Below are 20,723 nucleotides of genomic sequence, written 5' to 3' on the forward strand. Positions count from 1 at the left end.
GGTAGGGAACTATTTTTATTAACACTGTTGCACGACGTCACGAAACATATTAAAATAATCGAGATTATGCTAACAATATATATGATTACAAACATTGTAATTACTTCGTTGACGTCAACGAAGTAAGTGGTTGATTCAAAAGTAAAAATACATTTAAATGACATTTTAATTATGTGGGCTTTGTTATACAGTGTTGATCTCTGGCCATCATTCTCGGATATTAAAATTCACCATGTTTACATCCTGTAACTTGTAAGTGTATGATGAAAATAATACTTCGTCCCAACTTGAACAAGATTAAAAATAAAATCGGCCAAGTGCAAGTCGGACTCGCGCACGAAGGGTTCCGTACCATTGACTAGGTAAACAACGGTACCATTTATTGATATCGGGCAAAAATAGGCAAAAAATGGCTTTTTTGTATGGGAGCCCCCCTTAAATATTCATTTTATTAACCGACTTCAAAAAAGGAGGAGGTTACTCAATTCGACCGATTTCGATATAATTATGTTCGATCTGTGTTCGGGAATGACTTCGTCATTTATGAACCGATTTTGATGATTCTTTTTTTTTTTTGTTGGAAAGGAGATATCCTAAGTGTGGTACCATGATAAGGAAACAAGGATCTGATGATGGGATCCTAGAGAAATCGAGGGAAACCCTCGAAAATCCTTATAACTTTTAATGGGTGTACCGATTTTGATGATTATTAATTTAATCGAAAGCCGATGTTTATCATGTGGTCACATTGAAATTTCATCGAGATCTGATAACAACTTTTGGAGAAATCTTTGTTAATGCGTATTTACATGACTATTTTTCATGTACCTACGTTGTATTACTTGTCGATATAATTGAAGTCGGTTTTTCTTCGTTTACCTGCAAACAATTATTATTATTTGTTTAGATTATAATATTTAATGCATAGTCTAAATATAGAAAATGAATAAATTCTTCTCGCCGAAAATAGTTGTGGACAAACTAGTTTTACAATAGTATTGCGATTCCGTAACAATAAAGGTGTCTAGAGAAAAAATGTAAGAGAAAGAAATGTACTAAACAATCACACAATTCTGTAAATTGTTTGATTTTATTAAAAACAGCAAATTAATTCTATCTATTGTTTACATCTGCAAAAAGCGTATAAATGGAAATAATTTTACTGTTAAGTTAAAAATTTTGGGATGTAATATACATTATATTATTTATGCATTATATTTTTATTTCAAAATAATTTCCTTCTCCTACGTGGAGAAAGAGGCCTATGTCCAGCAAGTGGGATCTTATAGGCTGAATCGAACGTTTTTAAAATTGTATTTTTTTGTAAATAATGTAGATTGTAGACCACTTGTATTATAGTGGTTTTTCTGGAATTTTAATCTAGTAATTAAATGACTTCTACAAATGAAATTAATTTCTTCATCAATCTTTTTTCTGAAAGATTGAAACAACTAAGTATTTACGTTGTTTAAACTACATGGAAGAGACAGATTTGTAGTTGTAAAAGAACATTACGAATGCCAATAAATTATTATTAATGATGGTCAGTAAATGATTATCTCTGCCTTCTCGACACTAATAGAATCGCATTACTAAACTTATCAATTCCATTTGTTTGTTAAAACAACTAACTAAATGTAAAAAAAATTAATAGTTTTACTTCAGCCTACCGCAGTCCACTGCTGGATATAGGCCTCCGTAAGTTCTTAGAACTTAAAAAGCCGACCGATGGCGGGTTAGCCATCCAACTACTGGCTTTGAATGTTATGAGTTCTAAATTTTTGAGGATATCCGTCCTCAGAATTTAGGATGATGGATATTTGTTCCTTATTTTACGCAAAAATCACTAAACTGATTTGTAACGAACCGGTATGTAAAGGAGTCAGTACTGTCAAGTGATTAATTTTAAAGCAGCATCTGCTACTTATATTTTTTTAAATAGATTTTTTCAGCAGTTTGACAATGAGATAATCAAGTGTAACTGATAGTTAACAGTTCGGTAAACAACGATTACGTAACATTTTTATCTGACTGAACGCGTTAACTTGACGTATTATTACGCCTTTTTTTCATTATTTTTTATACAAACCAAAATACACAGCTAAAATTATTTAAAATGAGCTATTTACTATGTTTTTTAGTTTTATTTTGTGAATCTCGATATTTCGACATTATCTACGAATGTCTTGTTCACAAGATAATAATTTAACTAATGAAAATAACATATTACAATAACAAAACCAAAGGAGAATTATTCAAGTTTGTGCAGTTGTTCGGAAATTATGCACTTTCATAAATTTCAGCGATTCATTTTTATTTATATAGTTTTAAACATGCGTAAAATGCAGTATAAAAGAACACTTCATTTTCATTCTCATTTAATGAAATACTCGAATCTTACACATTTTATGGTTGTATACATTTTAATGACTCATAAATTAATTATGTATCCATTATAAGTTAAATAACGCCAGCGCTACATAAACTAATTAATTCATAGTTTTTTTCTCGACAAAGCAAAATAGCTGATTTATAATTAATATTAGGATTGCTAAAGAAACTGTGTTGTCAGGTAAGATTTTGTAGCATAATTCTTAGAAATTATAATATACTGCTTACGATTACTAGCACGTTTTAAAACTATTAGACTGCTATTTTTATTACGAAACTTATCTTTTAAACGAGTAAGATCTATTAATATTAAATTATTTTTGGCTTTCAAATACACAAGCCGAAGACGGGCAGCAGCGTCTTCGGTACGACAAAGCCAGCCTTGCGGTCACCAATCCGCCTGCCCAGCGTGGTGACTATGGGCAAAGCACATGAGTTCGCGCTATTTTTGTCGCGAACTTGGGGAGGCCTGTGTCCAGCAGTGGACTGCTTAAGGCAGAGTGGGAAGTGAGATTTAAAAATATTACGAAAGTCGAACTCTCCTTTATGTCGCCTAATTAAATTTAAACCATAAATGCATCTGTAATAAAAATATTATTTTGTATTCTATTATTTTTTGTACGCGTCAATAACACTATTACACATACACACATTTACATGTAGAAAATACTTATTTATTGACTGTACTTAAATAGATATAATTTAATGAAATCTGTCGTAGTATCCAACAACCGCGGATGCTCGGTTTTTTCATCGGCTACTTCGGACAAGAGAATCAACTTTTTATGCATAGCCGTCTGTTGGACCTCAGAGACAAAGTAATGCGTGCGGAGCAAAATGATACGCTCACAAAGTGAGATGATTTACGAGCAATCAGTAGCATTAGAACTACCTTTCTTCCGACTGCAGTTTGATTTAGTTTCAAACATATATGCTCCATGGTATATGTTATATTCATCGTATATGTTATATTCATCGTATTTCGTCAAGTTCCTTGTGACCTTTCTGACGTAAAAAATCCATTAGTTTTATCAAAAATCGATTTCATTATATAAAGATTTATTTTAGGTATTGTATATTGAATTTGTTGTTTAACATGTGTTTTATTTGAGTAGTCGGTATAATTGTGTTAAAATATAATCACAATAGAACATCACTATCAATTTTAATACAGTTGCCGTTGTAAACTTAGTTAACATACCTATACATAAATATTTTATTTTGGTACGATTTTAGAGTTAGACAGAATGTATGGAATATTAAAATTCAAAATAATTATATAGTAGTTATTTTAAACATTTTTGAATATTAGTAGTTATTTTAATGTTATTGCAATGTTTTGCAATTGAGCATGAAAATTTGATTACTAGAATTATAAAAGTACATCGTATGACTTAAAATTTTAGAAGTAAAATTAAATGGGACTTTTTTATGGCAGAATAGCGCAACCAATTTTCCTCGGATGGCTTGTGGAGTACTACAGTCCGGATCAGAATACGGTTAAGCCAACGGAAGCCTATCTCTACGCGGGTGCAGTCGTCCTATGTTCAGCGCTCAATGTCTTTGTGGTACATCCATACATGATGGCTATTCTTCACATGGGCATGAAGTTCAGAGTTGCTTGCTGTTCTCTTATATATAGAAAGGTGAGATATCTAATATATAAAATTCTCGTGTCGCGCTGTTTGTAGTTAAACTCCTCCGAAACGGCTTGACCGATTCTCATGAAATTTTGTGTGCATATTGGGTAGGTCTAAGAATCGAACAACATCTATTTTTCACCCCCCCCCCCCCCCTAAATGTTAAAGGTAGTCCATCCCTATTTTTTTTTTAATTTTTAGATAAATTAGTTATCTTTTATTTTTATATATCGTCAGCTTCACGTCTCGAGTCACATCCGAATATTAGTGTTAATTTGCTAACACGCGGTTGATAAATAAAAAAATATGCTGGTGTACTTCTTTGTTCTCGTATATTATAAGTATTTGAACTCGTATAAAACATTTAATGACAAGAGCACACCGCTGTTTTGCGAAATACGTACAAATTTCCTATGTGTATTGTAACGATGACGTCTTCAAGGTTACCCTGATTGTCGCCGAGTTTTAACTGAAAATATTAATAGCCCGGTTAGGCCCTACTAAAATTATATCGTTGTTAGGTTATGTGTCGTAATCACGCTACTAGTATATTTCTTTACTAATACATTTTTACTGCTGTCTGCCACATTGATATAGACTGGAGGAACTTGCGTGCCGATTACCTATTATCATCGACTATCGTCTTTATTTACATAATGTCAGCCTCGAGAATTCCCCTCCCCATCTTTGAGAATTTGAACCGCCTTTGGCCTTGAATTGTTTTTAAAATTAGATTCTTTAATATTTAAATAACTGTGAAAATATATAAATATCAATAAAATCTAAAGTATAAGAGCTATGTAATTGAAACTTTATATGTTTAATAAGTTCACTATTGACATTATATTCCGAGAATTTTGTTTATCTAGTATAATCCAAACCCAAGTTACGGGGGTTCAAAAAAACGTCGAAGCACTTCGAAAAAAGATAGGTAGTGCTTTTCGTTTTTTTTTTTTTTTTTGGCTCGTCTTGGCGGGGGCACTACCGTGCCCCCAGATTAACCGACAAATTTACTAAAAATTTCTGCGGTGTCAAGGAAAAAGAAGATAAATCAATAAATAAGACTGAAAATGATATTTTTGCACCTATTAATTCAAAATATTAATATGTCTCATGCTGAAATGGAGTTGGGTCACTAATATATTAAACATTAAAAATCATCATCATCATCATCATCATCATAATTTCAGCCTACTGCAGTCCACTGCTGGACATAGGCCTCCACAAGTTCGCGCCAAAAACGGCGTGAACTTGTGTGTTGCCCATAGTCACCACGCTGGGCAGACGGGTTGGTGACCGCAGGGCTGGCTTTGTCGCACCGAAGACGCTGTTGCCCGTCTTCGGCCTGTGTCTTTCAAAGTCAGCAGTTGGATGGTTATCCCGCCATCGGTCGGCTTTTTAAGTTCCAAGGTGGTAGTGGAACTATGTTATCCCTTAGTCGCATCTTACGACACCCACGGGAAGAGAGGGGGTGGCTATATTCTTTCATGCCGTAGCCACACAGCTAAACATTAAATAAGTTACAATTATATAACAAATCATAGGAGTTTAATTTTCATTATGAAAAGTTCAAATATTATACCTAGTTGTCTTCTTTTTCCTTAAATTTATTCTCGTAAGTGACCGCGCGTTACGTAACACAGTTTTTATTTGTTCAATGTGTTTCTAAGTACACAATTAGTTAAGGCAGAGACTAAAGTAAAGACAAAAAAATATACACGAAATTCCAATATTAACATACTATCGTTACTGTAAAATATTTTTGTGTGTACATTAACACTTGTAATATTCACCACTAATTACTAGGAAAAATGCTACAAGGTAAATACCATGAAAAACTTATAACGTGTTTAAACGGAATAAATTGTAGGCAAGTACAATTCAGATGCAAGACGAGTAGAGCTAGTATTGAAATAATGCCTCATAATGGTGTCTCGCAGTCTCAAGTTGACCAACATCTGTATAATAGGTATATGCTTAGTTATGTTACTTTTGAATTTTAGTTATGACTTTATTTCGTAACTAGCTGTTCCCGCAACTTCGTCCGCGTGAATTTTAACAAAAAGTTATTATTCATTTTCCAGAGTTATAAAATAATTAAATTTCTAAAATAAAAGTAGCCTAATTTACTCCACACTACATCAGCTATCTGCCAGCGTAAGTCCCGTCAAAATCGGCCCAGCCGTTTCAGAGTTTAGCCGGAACAAACAGACAGACAGACAAAAACTGAAGACAGACAATTGCTATTTTGGTATATGTACCGTGTATGATGTATATATATACATTTAGTAAAAAACGGTTTTTTTAATATTACAAACAGACACTCCAATTTTATTTCTTTGTATAGATGATATGTAATATGTAAAGTTATTGTATTGTTTTAATATATCGTTACTTGTACAATAAATTCTACAAATGATTATTTTATTCGAAACATTTAACCCACTTTTTAACCATATATATAGTTAGTTATATATTAAATGTTAATTGTTATCAGAAACATTAAAATATATTTTAGAGTAGTTTTATTTTCAAATATTCGTTGAATTATATGGCCTTCGTAAAACTCAAGTATTTGTAAATTATTTTTGGCTCACAACTGAGTTTTCACCGTAGAGTCCGCGATCAAAGTTTCTTCATGCTCAACTGACACGAGTCGTGACAAAATTACATAAGTTAAGAATTTTTTTTTATTTTGATAAATTAATTTTAAAATGGTAAACCCGATTTTGATATGTCGATCATCATTAAAAAATTACTTGATTATGTAGTAAAATTAACTATAATCATTACTATTCATAGATCGGTGACGAACCCTGTAAATGACGGGTGCCATAACTCTAGAGTAGAGTTTAGCTAGTTATTTATTTTTTATTTTTTTAAATATGGATATCATTCAATTGGGGCTTACCGCTTTATTCCTGGGACATTCAAATAACGGGAATTGTAGTCCTCCGTATAAATGAATGTGTTAATAATGACCGTGAAAGCTGAAACATTAAAATTATGTTAAATTATCATTGTTATCAGTCTCTACGACTCTCGAAGACCGCGCTCGGTGAAACCACAGTCGGTCAGGTGGTGAACCTGCTATCTAATGACGTGAACCGTTTCGATGTGGCCGTCATCTTCGTCCACTACCTCTGGATTGGTCCACTGGCGACGGTCATTATAACTTTCTTCATGTGGTGCGAGATCAACTGGGCTGCGGTCGTCGGTGTCGGGGTCATGCTTGCCTTCATACCTTTACAAGGTAAGATTATTGACTTTTCCGCTGAAATTGGTACTTTAATAAAAGAAATATAGCATATAACAGTAATAGTTGTAAAAATGTATGATAAAGTAATAGTTAGAATATTAACAAGTTCATCATCATTCAGTTTTCATCCACTGTTGTTTCAAGACAAACCACTGAGCTCGGCCTTCAGAACTCTATTTCCCCCACTTATTTTGTTATTATGCATGTTACTGAAAACGGAACTGTACTGTAAGAAATAAAGTACGTCTCCCCTACTGGATAAAACCAGAATAAGCGTTTTTTGTTTATTTATGATGAATAACAACAACATCAAATACATTTTGAAATCGTCTGAGGTTATACGTTTTAGTAAGCTTAGTCACTCACAGTTTCCCCAGCTGGGATTAATTAACAAATTATGTTATGCAAAATTTTCATAACCTTTAATAGAAAAAAGGAACTAATTTAGGCTATAATTATTCTTATACAAAAAAAAAATTAATGTTTTGTTGTCAGGCAAGTTTCTAAACCATACCAATTACCAAGCCTTGGAATGTAATCAGCTCCTCTACTACATTGGTATGCAGGTCTCAGATTTTTTTCTGAGATATGCAGGTTTTACTGTATTTTTTTACTAACGAGCTCGAAATAAAATTTAAAGTTTAAGCTTATTTTATTACCTTCTTGAAAATTCAACAATATTAGTCTGCAAATTTTTTGTTATATCCACTAATTTATCCAGGAGACAATTTGTAGTATGTACATGGAAATCACATACAAATACGATAAATGTACTAACTTTTAAAATTCCTCCTATATCGATATTAGCAATCGTTAAATTATTTTGTATAAATTGACTTTACATAATTAATAAATTTTTCATGTTGTTGTGACTGTAGGTGAAATAACATTATCATATTCGCGTACTATAATTTTAGTATCTGAAATCGTACTCCTAATGCCATCGTTAATAATAAAGCCACGCTGATACGTCTTGGCTTCTCAGAACCACGGCCAAGGACAAAGTTTTTTAAAACAAATTTACCGTTAGATAGTAGCCTGTTTCCTGTACGGCCGCGGATCATGTTTGCATATATTTATATAATTTTTTCCTTAAGAAAAATTGAGGTTATCCATTCATGTACGTCATACTTTTCGGTGGAATATTACGTTACTATGTGCAAACAGACAAAAGGATGATTAAAGTATAGCATTCGTCTTGTTTGCGTCTTGGTCACGCAATTCTGTTTGACATGTCCTGTCGTCAAGCAATATAGTGTTTCAATAAATGTTTACAGCAAACTGAATAATTTGTTACTTTTAAGACATTTCTATATCATTTATTTCCAATATATTGTAGTACCTATTGGTATTTCTATTAAATAGAGAGAATCAAATATGTCGGTACACTCTATCATTCATAAAAATTGGTTATTTTTTCGGATACATCAGAATAAATCGTTTCAAACGAGATCCTATTTATACATCGTAAAAAAGCTAACACTCCAAAAAGGTACCAAAAAAATTAGAATAGATTCAATGTCAGACTGACCTTTACATTAAAACAAAACGAATATTTCAGTTCGATTCATATGAATGTAGTACAATCCTATACATACGCTGCTTTATCCCATCTTAACCTACATGGTGAGCGTGTGACGATTAACGCTTCACGTCTCAGTTAATCGAATAATCTTTCCTAATATGTCAGTGGCTTACCTTAGCTAAGTTTCGAAGGTCATTCGTTAATCCTAGATATAAACAACTGTAATTAAAGCGACCGATTTGAATTTGGATTTTTTTTTGATGACCTTGCGTGGTTAATTTTCCAAGGAAGTGTCTTACCTATTACACGACTGCTGAAATACGGTAATTTTTTTTTGAGTGTATATACATACACGGAATCATAGAAATCTACATAGATTTCTATGATTTCCGCTACAGCCTAAATGGCTTGAAGGATTTTAACGTTTGATAGGATTTAGGATTTTTACGTTGGTGTCGTTAGATTCGTCTTGATGGTTCAAATGGCACTGGGTAGGTACATAACAAAATTAAAATTCAAAATTAAAAAAAATATTACAAAACCTATTGAGTGAGGTATCATATTGAAGAGTGGGGTATATATATGTCGGCGCGAGTCACTTTCTGATGTCAAAGACACGTTTCTACGACACACACACACACACACAAGGCACGTTTTCACAAAAATACGTGCTATATAGATAACACCTATTTTCGTGATGCACGAAAATAAGTGAAATATGAGACGAAATGTTCATATATCGTTCGATTTTACGAAAAGGAAAGATGCCTCCATGTTTGGTCTGTTGTCTCTATATGACGGTCGCGTTACATCCATTCTTATTCGATTCGAGTCGTCAGACTATTAACATTTCTATTGTTTGAGTATTCATGATAGAATTTGTATTCATTGAAATATTGTTATCGAGTGTAACGTTTAAGTTTTTGATAAGTGTTGTAAAATCAAAGTTACTATTATGTATCGCAAATACTTTTATTATGAAACGAATTATCACGACGTACAGCACGAACATGATTATATTGAAGATAGTGACGTGATATTGCTGACGTCACTTTATTATAAAGCCTACTCTAAAGAACCTTCTTCGTTGTTGAGTCTGGCTAATGAAAGTAGAAACTGAAAAAACACACCAAATTTAAAAAATAACTATCATCATGGCAACCCCAAACTAAGAGGATCGCCATCTTGTTTCCTTTTTTTTCACAGTATTACTCTATGATATTGTGGCCTATATGTGATATCATACTCTGATTCTGATTCTTCCAAATCTATAGGGGAATCTCCGAAATTCATAAATTTTTATTACAAAGTTTAACTTGCCGAGTTATTTTGGTTATTTTAAATTATTGCTGTATATTGATTACGCAAATATTGGATTAAATTGAGGCTTCTCATTGGTTTTCATAATGTTCATCAACACGTTCAACAACAACTTACTCTATTATGATACACTTGAGGAAATATCTTTCTGATATATTTATATCTTTATTTTATTCATATGGTGGTTGTGGAACTGTGTTATCCGTTAGTCGTCTCTTACGACACCTGCGGGAAGAGAGGAGGTGGCTATATTCTTTACTGCCGTAACCACACGGCAGTATATTATACTACTTAACCGATTTTAATCAAATTTGCTCACCGTGTGCAGTTTGATCCAACTTGAAAGATAGGCTGTATTAGTTTTCACACAAAATTTTAAAACTTTTTGTTCTATTTTTAGTGGTTATTTATAGCTGTCGAGTTTTTTGTTTTTAATAATTAAATCTTATGTTTAATATTAATTAAAATATTAAGATCATTGAACTCGGCAATGTCTTTTATACTCCTAGCATCTGTTTTATTTAATTTTTTTTGTGTCTGAGTTACATAATTGTGTTTGCTCCCAAACGAAAAAAAAAACCGACTTCAATTACATCGACGAGTAACACAACGTAGATCGACGAAAAAATAGTCAAGTAACTACGCGTTATCAAAGATTACTCAAAAAGTAGTTATCAGATCTTGATAAAATTTATATGTAACCACATGATAAACATCAGCTTTCGATTAAATTAAAAATTATCAAAATCGGTACACCCAATAAAAAGTTATTGCGGATTTTCAAGAGTTTCCCTCGATTTCTCTGGGATTCCATCATCAGATCCTGGTTTCCTTATCATGGTACTAAACTTGAGATATCTTCTTTCCAACAAAAAAAGAATTATCAAAATCAGTACATCCAGTAGAAAGTTATGCGGTATAATACAACGTAGGTCGACGAAAAAAGCGTCAAGTAAAAACGCATTATTAGATATAACTCAAAAAGTAGTTGTTAGATCTCAAATAAATTTAAATGGGACCAAATGACACACACCACCTTTCGATCAAAAGAAAATTTGTCGAAATCGGTCCACCCGGTCAAAAGTTCTGATGTAACATACATAAAAAAAAAACAGTCGAATTGAGAACGTCCTCCTTTTTTGGAATTAGGTTAAAAATAGCATCTCTTGCGTTTCTCAAGGTCGAAACTTTTTTCGCTTAAAATCTAATTAAAATAATTTTGAAGATTATCAATAAACCGATTCAAGCAACAGGGCTATGGCACCTTTGCATTTTTGATTTAATTAAATATTTCAATCTTTGTCTATAAATTAATTTCATCGTCTTTTTTTCATTCCCTGTTTTACTAAGTTCAACTTGTCATTTTTTTAATACGCACTCCCTTTGTTGTCTTAGATCTCAATATTTGACTTTAAAAAACTAACAATACGTTGTTATTTAACAGTTGAAACATTTTTTGCAATTATCATTATTTTTTCTGTGTAAAAAATATATTATAAAAACTTTTTAAAATTGCATATATTAACTAATCAATTATCTATATATAATTTTAACTAGCTCCTTATGTAGATATTTATATAGAATCCACGTAATAAACTGTCCCACGATAGAACGCGGTCAGGCGGTACATTGATCCATGTGAACACAGATAAATAACAAGGGCGTCCTTTGAGTCCAATTTATTGCAATTATGCGGTAACGGTTGTTGAACTAATGTGTGTTTATTCATTATTAAATCGTTACGAAACATTTTCATTACTCTTAAATGTCGATTAAATTGATATATGATATAATATTATTTATTTAAACGCAAGTTCAATAACTTATTATTACAATTTATGAAAGATAATGTAATATTTTTACGAAATTGTTCTACTATCTATTTTAAATTTATTAAAATGTTTTAAAAAAATTGTATAGTCTCTAAAGTTGTTTGAATTATGTTGCGCTAAATTTTTGTTTCCATTACTGGGTTCCAAATTCCAATAGTGCTAATAAAGCGCAGATTGTCTCTCTAATGTTACGTAGGATAAAATACGTTAAAATTTTGGTTTATTTCAATATTTTTACTTACTAGCTTTATTATGTTTTACTCAAATTATTTCTTCAATAGAAGTTTATTATTCAAAAAACTTTACGTAATAAAATAGTGTTCTTCTTATTCATTATTTTCTATATACTAAAGTTGCTTCTTCAGTGACATCTCATTAATAACAGTACTACTCTCTATTTGTTTGATAAAATACTAAAGGTTTTTTTTCTCAAACAGCATATTTAGGAAAGCGTACATCGGTTCTTCGGTTGAAGACAGCATTACGAACAGACGAGCGTGTGAGACTCATGAACGAAATCCTATCCGGTATTCAGGTTATCAAGATGTACACCTGGGAGAAGCCGTTCGCAGATTTAGTGGCTAAAGCTAGGAAGTGAGTATTAATATATTGTATTGAAATTCCTATTGTATTATTATTACTCATTTAATTTAATACACGTATATTTTGAAACAATTTAAGTCACTAAGGCATCTTCTACTTTTAGTTAATACGTCTACTACTAGTAGTAACATTAATATTTACGATTTCGCTATAATTGTTTTAAGTTCTGATCTCTACGGTCAAAAATTATCCCTTGAAGTGAAACTTTTTTGATATAAATAGTAATAATCGCAGTATAAACACGAGAAGGAATAACAAAATTGTAACTCCCAAGTTTCTGGCTGTGCAGAGTAAACGTCTCCTTTTTGGATTATGGTATTCGCATGTATACGTCTCCTTTTTGGATTTGGATTGTGGATTTGGATGATTATTTTGGATTATTCGTATGTATAACAAAATCTAAACTAACTAAAGATATTGAAATTGTCTAAGTCTTAGAAAAGTTTGTATTAAAAAGAAATTAATAGCTAAAGCTTATTATTCGATGCAGGATTACATGAATGATAAAGATGTGTATACTTTAGTGACGCTGTGTTTCATGCAAGATATCACTAAAATTGTATCCTAATAGTTTATATACTTCTTGCCGATTCTTTTCTGCTGAATCTACATTCCGAACTGGCGGTAGCTTTACTTTTAAAAATAATTTTAATTTTAATTTGTAAAATGACGATTCCAAGGTACTTAGGTGCTTTTTTTGAATAAAACTATTTTTATTTTGATTTTGATGTAGCACTCGTATTTGAAAGAAAACTTTTTTTTTTTTCATATTATGTTTTGTTATTTTAAAAATTATTTCAGATTGATTAAAAAAATTGTTAGTTATTAAATTGTATAATATCAATTTATAGTATTATCAGAAATAATAAACTCTAAAACATTTTGTTTTCGTAAATATGAAATTGTGCGTGAAGACATTTTTTTTAACCTTTACAGTACCTAAAACAATAATATTTATTTATTTAATAGCTTCATTAAAACTACTATAGCAATATATAAAATTGCAATTGGAAAGATATTAGGGTGATATAAATATTAAATAAATAAAATGACATACAATTAATACATATATTGCTACATTACAGGCAAGAAATAAAGCAGATACGCGCTACTTCGTACATCCGGGGTGTTCTGACATCATTCATAATGTTCACCACCCGGATATGTCTGTTCTGCTCGATCCTCGCGTACGTGCTCGAGAACAACGTGATCAGCGCCAAGCAGGTCTTCGTGGTCACCAGCTTCTACAACATACTGAGGCAAACTATGACTGTTTTCTTCCCGCAAGGTGAATACATTTATAAGTTAAAGTTAAGTATAGTAAGTATAAGTTGCAATGGGACAAACATGTCTTCGGAGAGCAAAGATCCCTAAGTTAAATTAAAGGATAACAAATTAATATGTAGTTGCTTACTGTAGGAACAGACGACTGAGTGTCTATGTTATATGATATTTATTTATTATAAAATATGTACCCTTTCAAGTGTTTAAAATTCAAAAAATCTCAAATGATCTAAATACGTTATTAATTTCTCATAGGTATAGCTCAAGTAGCAGAAGCTACAATATCAATCAGACGTTTACAAAGCTTCATGCTGTACGAAGATACAAGCAAACCGGTGCCGGGCCTGGCGGATATTATAACGTCCGCAAAGAAGAAAAGAAAAGACTTAAAAGAGGAAAAGGACTTAAAGGAAGAGAAGAGAGATTCAGCTACTTCTGTTAAAGAGGCATTAGAGTCTAAAGAAGATATGCCACAATATGACCAAGATGTTAAGAAAGATGACATTTTAAAAGCTAGTGGTAAGTAATATTTTGCTATTGTTCCACAATTACTATGATGTTTTTTTTTTGGATATTATGAATTAAATATTTAATGCCTTAAACATCTCACACACAAGGGCTCCCAGCACAATGTTAAAACTGTCGGGGATCCGAATGGCTCGAAATTCCAATTAGTACAAATTGTATTGGATATTGTTATTTATATTGTCTCGGCGCTTGTGCTTTTGTAATGTGTGTGTTTACGGACCTCCCACACATTAGTAATTCCTTTTGGGGCCCGTTGCGTGTCAGATGTTTATCAACTATTTATTTATATTATGTTGAATTTGAGTAATCATATTATAATAATTTTTACATTACCAGATAAGAACGCACCGTTAGAATCAGGAGAAGATGACGACGAGGAGTTAGAGCGGAGAGTGGAGGAGGACGCGCGGGGAGTTCGTCTCAAACACGCCACCGCCAAGTGGATAGTTTCGCATTCTGAGAACACGCTCACTGACTTATCTCTGACCATCAAACCTGGGAAGTGAGTGAGATTATGAATATTATTAATTTTTTATTCATTGCCTTAGCCTGTAACGTCCCGCCGCTGGGTATAGGCCTCTTTCATCATAAAGGAGATGGGATGATGCTTCATCCACTACGCTGCTCCGCTATGGGTTGGCAAATAAAACCTCTTATGTAAGTGACTATAGCTATCAATCGCGTGTCTATGGTAACAACTGGGATAGCTTTATTTACTCTCTGAAGCATGGTATTCTAACTATAAACAAATAAACGCCTTGCACTTTACAAGTCACTATAGTATAAATCCTTTGTACACAAACACAAATCCTTTATAAATATTTGTCATGTGCGTGTAACAAACCCGTAATCGCTAGCTTATCAATCAGCTAAACGTATTTAAGTTGGCAGTGGCAAAGCTTTTCAATCTATATTTCCTTTATTGGTTCGATATTAAATATCAATGAACTCTAATTCACTTTAAACTTTACAGATTAATAGCAGTAATCGGTCCAGTGGGAGCTGGAAAGTCTTCGTTGTTACATGTATTGCTCAAAGAATTACCACTGCAATCCGGCAGTGTTCATATTGGGGGCACTATTTCGTATGCCAGCCAAGAGCCATGGTTATTTGCAGGTAAAAAATTTATTTACAAATATTGTATAATTCTCTATCTATCTTTTATTAGATAACCTTACATTACATATTTTTCAAATTAATGAATAAAATTAATCTTTACTTGCAACTTGGCCTGCGTGAAGTTACATAACCGTCAGAAATGTAAATATGTAATAGAGATATTAAAGACAGTTATTTTTTATGCTTTTGTAGCTATAAATAAATATCTTTTTAGTTGTGCTATTAAAAATGGATGTTTGTTTGTTTATTACTTTTTTTTCATCCTAAACGCAAGCAAGCAATGAACCGATTCCAGTTAATTTTATTTTGTCGAGCGCGAAAACAAATTAAACACAAAAAATTTAGGTTAGTTTAGTAGCTTTTTCTTGAAGTTTAACGAGATTTATACATTATCGAGTTATAAATTAACTTCTGTGGATGTATTCAAAAAAGGTTTCGTTTACCTTATAGTTAAATTTCGAACTAGTTATGCTCTCAATTTAACGATTCGTTTTATCCGCCAACCCGCAGTGGAGCAGCGTAGTGTATTATCCTTCTCCTACATAGGGAAAAAAGCCTATACTCAGCAGTGGGATGTTACAGGCTGAATCTTGAAGAAAAACGAACCGTTTTATAGATTTAGGAACCAGATTATAAATAGTTATTAACGACTACAGACACTAGAGATCAGGGCAAAATAATAAATCTTGTTATTTATTGCATACATTGGGTACTTCAGTTCGTTATGTATATATGTACCTAATGTTAACATTACACAATTACATATTGTAGCAATTTTGAAATTGATAGCTGATGACCATGACTGACTTTGAAGTTATATTTCTTTGGCGCGTTAGAGAAAAGTTATGAGGGTAAATTTTTACGATACGAGCGTACACCGTCACGAAAAAAAAATCGACACCCTGAAGTTTGCTAGCCAATGAAGTATAACTTCTTAAGTGCGTACATAAATACACACACACACACACACTTTTATTTAATTGTAGATTTTTTGGTATTAACTGAGGTAGGGCACAGCAGGAATTTCCTGCTCAAAATCTGGAGCAGCCCGACTGGGGTAGTACCTCGACCTTACAGAAGACCCCAGCAAAATAATACTGTTTTCAAGCAGTATTGTGTTCCTGTTGGTGAGTAAGGTGACCAGAGCTCCTAGGGGGATTGGGGATTGGGTCGGCAACGCGCTTGCGATGCTTCTGGTGTTGCTGGCATCTATAAGCTACGGTAATCTCTTACCATCAGGTGAGCCGTACGCTTGTTTGCCGACCTGGTGATATAAAAAAAAAAATGTGTGCAATAGAAATAACTGAATAATGAATAAAGTATTGGTGTACTCGCAGGCAGCGTGCGCCAGAACATCCTGTTCGGGCAGCCCATGGACCGGCCGCGCTACAACGCCGTGGTGCGGCGCTGCGCGCTCGACCGCGACTTCTCGCTGCTGCCGCACGGCGACAAGACCGTGGTCGGGGAGCGCGGCGTCAGCCTCAGCGGAGGTCGCGCCTTGTTACTCGTTTGTTATTCTGGGCTATAATAGAATAGCCCATAGTATGTTTAAGTATTTTGGAATTGCAAAACAGGAGCCAAAGAAAAGACCTGTTGTTAGTTAACATTTAATACGGAACTGACGTACCCTCATTATGCCATATTATTTTAACACAATAACATTTTACAGTCACTGCACTATTTGGTACTTACATATATATCAGGTAACAAACAGTACAATCATAAATAACGTGATTGCGTTTGTTCTTTAAAAAAAACCGACTACAATTTATTTTGACAAGTATAGTATACACTTTATTACGAAACTACTAGTCAGTCTGGATCTAAATAAAATAAAACCATACAAAGAGCACCAGCTTTCGAACTAAAAAAAAAGTATTATCAAAATTGGTACACTCAGTAAAAAAAATTGAGGTAAGAGACATAAAAAAGTTCAATCGAATTGAGAACCTCCAACTTTTTTTTCGAAGTAGGAATAAGATAACTCATAAACCAGTTAATTTTCCAAAAATAAGTATCACTAATTCAAAATACTAGCAGAATTATGAATAAAGAAAAATAACACATACACTAAATAAATACTAGACTATATTAGTTTTGAGTGTTATTGAGGGTACGTTATCCATAAAATTTAATGCTATGTCAGTAGGTTGTTACTTAAAGCACAGAGATTAAGTCTCCTAGCTTAGAAAAACGACTGTGTATATACATTAAACATAATAGAAGAAATGGTTGCTCTTTCAGGCCAGTGCGCCAAAATCGACATCTAATATCTTATTAGAAAAGGTTGCTCTCCCCAGGCACGCGCAGTAGCATTGGACTCAATAAGAAAAGGTCGCTCTCCTCGGGCAAACATCTAATATCTTATAAGAAAAGGTTGCTCTCCCCAGGCAGGCGCGCTAGCATTGCCCTCAATAAGAAAAAGTCGCTCTCCTCGGACAAACATCCTAATATCTTATAAGAAAGGTTGCTCTCCCCAGGCACGCGCGCTAGCATTGCCCTCAATAAGAAAAGGTCTCTCTCCCCGGGCACGCGAGCAGCATGGACCTCTAATATCTTAATAAGAAAGCGTCGCCCCCCCAGGCCAGCGCGCTCGCATTTCCCTGGCGCGCGCGGTGTACAAGCGCGCCGACATCTACCTGCTGGACGACCCGCTGTCGGCCGTGGACGCGCACGTGGGCCGCCACCTGTTCGAGTCGTGCGTGGTGGGCTACCTGCGGAACACCACGCGCGTGCTCGTCACGCACCAGCTGCAGTTCCTCAGGGACGTCGAACAGGTAACGACCCTTTTTATATACAACTAGCTCGACAAACGAGCGTGCGCTTGTTAATAACACACCCTACTCAAAATCTAAAGCAGCTCATCAGGGAAAGTACCTAAACCTTACAGAAGAAATAGAAGATAAATTCAATTAATTACGATGCATAAGAATAGCTAAATGATTATTGAAGTAAAACTTCTTTACGCTTGATTTGGGTAGGTAACTGGTGAATGCGTGACGAGAGCGTTACGAAAAGTGTGATCGGGCGACGCGAATGGAAGTTGAGAGGGAGATATAAGTTAGTAAGATAGAAAAAGAGTAACGTACGTCCGTGTGTACGTCCGTGATGACATTTGCATCAAGCGTCTTAAGCACCTTGAGACACCCAGTTACTCCATCCTATGGGTTCTGGTGGACACAGGACAGGAGAAAATCCTGTATGCCTGTGTCTACCGTTCGCACAGTGGAGACGTGGAGACAACTCAGTTATGTGACCATCTTACCCTAACGGCGGATAAGGCTCGAGAGCGTTACCCTTCGGCACAGTTAGTCATCCTGGGGGACTTCAACGCCCACCACCAGGAGTGGCTGTACCCATACCAGGTGACCGACCATGCTGGGAGAGAAGTGCGTAAGCTAGCCTTGACGCTGGACCTCACCCAGCTCGTAAATTGTGCTACCAGGGTACCAGACGTAGACTCTCATACCGCCAACTGCTTAGACCTTTTTTTAACAACTGATCCAGACAGGTACTCAACAACAGTTTCTGCACCACTGGGTACTTCTGACCACTGTCTGGTAAAATCAATATCCGTCTGTTCCCCCTCCCGAAGAATCCCCATGTGGCCCAAGACGGGTGTGGCGATATAAGGCAGCGGATTGGGATGAGATGCGTCACTTTTTCTCGTCCTATCCTTGGCGAGAGGTATGCTTTGCTTCTGATGATCCGTCGAGCTGCGCTGAAGCCATTACCGCGGTTATACGCCAGGGTATGGAATATTTTATACCATACTCTGACGTAGCGACGAATGGAAAAGCTCGCCCATGGTTTGATGCGGAATGCTATCATGCAGAAGCCAAAAAGCGGTCGGCATACACTGCATGGGCTGAAGCTCGAGCGCGCAAGTCTCCAAATTCTCGGAATTTGAAGAAAGCTTTTAACCAAGCCGCCAAGGCATGTAAAAGGACGTTACGCAGGACTAGATTCAACCATATCAGCCGCATTGGGGCCAAACTAGCTTCTTACCCTTCTGGGAGCAAAGCGTTTTGGTCCCTGGCAAAAGCCGTTGAATCTAACCTTTGTCGGCCGTCACTTCCACCATTGCTGAGGACTGATGGATCACTGGCCCACTCTGCGAAAGAGAAAGCGGATTTGTTTGCATCTCTTTTTGCTGAGAACTCGCGTCTGGATGTTGCAGGAAAAGCTCCACCAATCTCAACTCGTGCTGACTGCATTATGGCGGAAGTACGCATACGCCAAAAAGAGATCCTTAAAATCCTGCAAACTCTAGACGTGAACAAGGCCAGCGGACCGGATGGTATACCAGCGATAGTCCTGCGTACCTGTGCCCCTGAGTTGTCTCCACCTCTTACACGCCTGTACCGCCTGTCACTTAAGACTGGCACAGTGCCGAAGTCTTGGAAGCTTGCCAACGTGCAGCCTGTGCCCAAAAAAGGTAGTCGTGCAGACCCTGTCAATTACCGTCCCATCTCGGTCACATCCATACTCTGTAAGACTATGGAACGTGAACTTAACAACAAACTCTTGGCCCACTTGGAAGGTAACGATCTCCTCAGCGACCGGCAGTACGGTTTCCGCCAGCACCGTTCGACTGGGGACCTTCTAGTGTATGCCACACATATTTGGAGTGAGGCCATTGACAAGCACGGCGAAGCACTTGCCGTGTCTCTCGATATCTCGAAGGCCTTTGACAGGGTTTGGCACGCGAGCCTTATAAGCAAGCTTCCTTCATATGGTATTCCACCTGGCCTTTGCACTTGGATTTCTGACTTCCTGAGCGAACGTTCAATACAAGTTGTCCTTGACGGTTACTCGTCGGACCAAATGGCTATCGACGCTGGTGTTCCTCAGGGATCAATCTTGTCCGCTACCCTCTTCCTGCTGCATATTAATGATCTGCTCGTCCCCGGTACCTTTGGGTACGCTGACGACTGCACAGTGACGGACAGATACTTTTCGAGTGCAAGGGCTAGTAAGGGTGTTATCCAGTCTTGTCGAGAGGATATGGTCAGCCGCTTGAACGTCGCCCTCCAGGCAGTCTCCGAATGGGGCGATGCCAATCTGGTCACGTTCAACGCTACAAAAACACAGGCGTGTGTGTTCTCCTCTAAACGGAGCCCTTTACACCTGGCTCCGACTTTCCGGGATGTTTCTGTGGAAATTACCGACTCCCTACAGCTCCTCGGTGTAGAGCTATCGTCCAATCTGAACTTTGGGCA

General features: G+C 35.4%; 1 protein-coding gene across 1 annotated transcript in view; it reads left to right on the top strand.

The window, feature by feature from the left end:
- Window positions 1-20,723, top strand: part of LOC123664466 (ATP-binding cassette subfamily C member 4-like) — a 49,458-nt gene that overhangs the window by 17,561 nt on the left and 11,174 nt on the right. The window contains exons 5-13 of the mRNA XM_045599009.1: window positions 3,830-4,037; window positions 7,062-7,284; window positions 12,405-12,561; window positions 13,656-13,858; window positions 14,110-14,366; window positions 14,724-14,884; window positions 15,356-15,498; window positions 16,839-16,991; window positions 18,085-18,278. Of these exons, the coding sequence (XP_045454965.1) occupies window positions 3,830-4,037; window positions 7,062-7,284; window positions 12,405-12,561; window positions 13,656-13,858; window positions 14,110-14,366; window positions 14,724-14,884; window positions 15,356-15,498; window positions 16,839-16,991; window positions 18,085-18,278 (1,699 nt within the window). The remainder of the gene's footprint in view (window positions 1-3,829; window positions 4,038-7,061; window positions 7,285-12,404; window positions 12,562-13,655; window positions 13,859-14,109; window positions 14,367-14,723; window positions 14,885-15,355; window positions 15,499-16,838; window positions 16,992-18,084; window positions 18,279-20,723) is intronic.

The sequence above is a fragment of the Melitaea cinxia genome, chromosome 2 (genome assembly GCF_905220565.1).
Source record: "Melitaea cinxia chromosome 2, ilMelCinx1.1, whole genome shotgun sequence".
In the NCBI taxonomy this organism is placed as follows: domain Eukaryota; kingdom Metazoa; phylum Arthropoda; class Insecta; order Lepidoptera; family Nymphalidae; genus Melitaea; species Melitaea cinxia.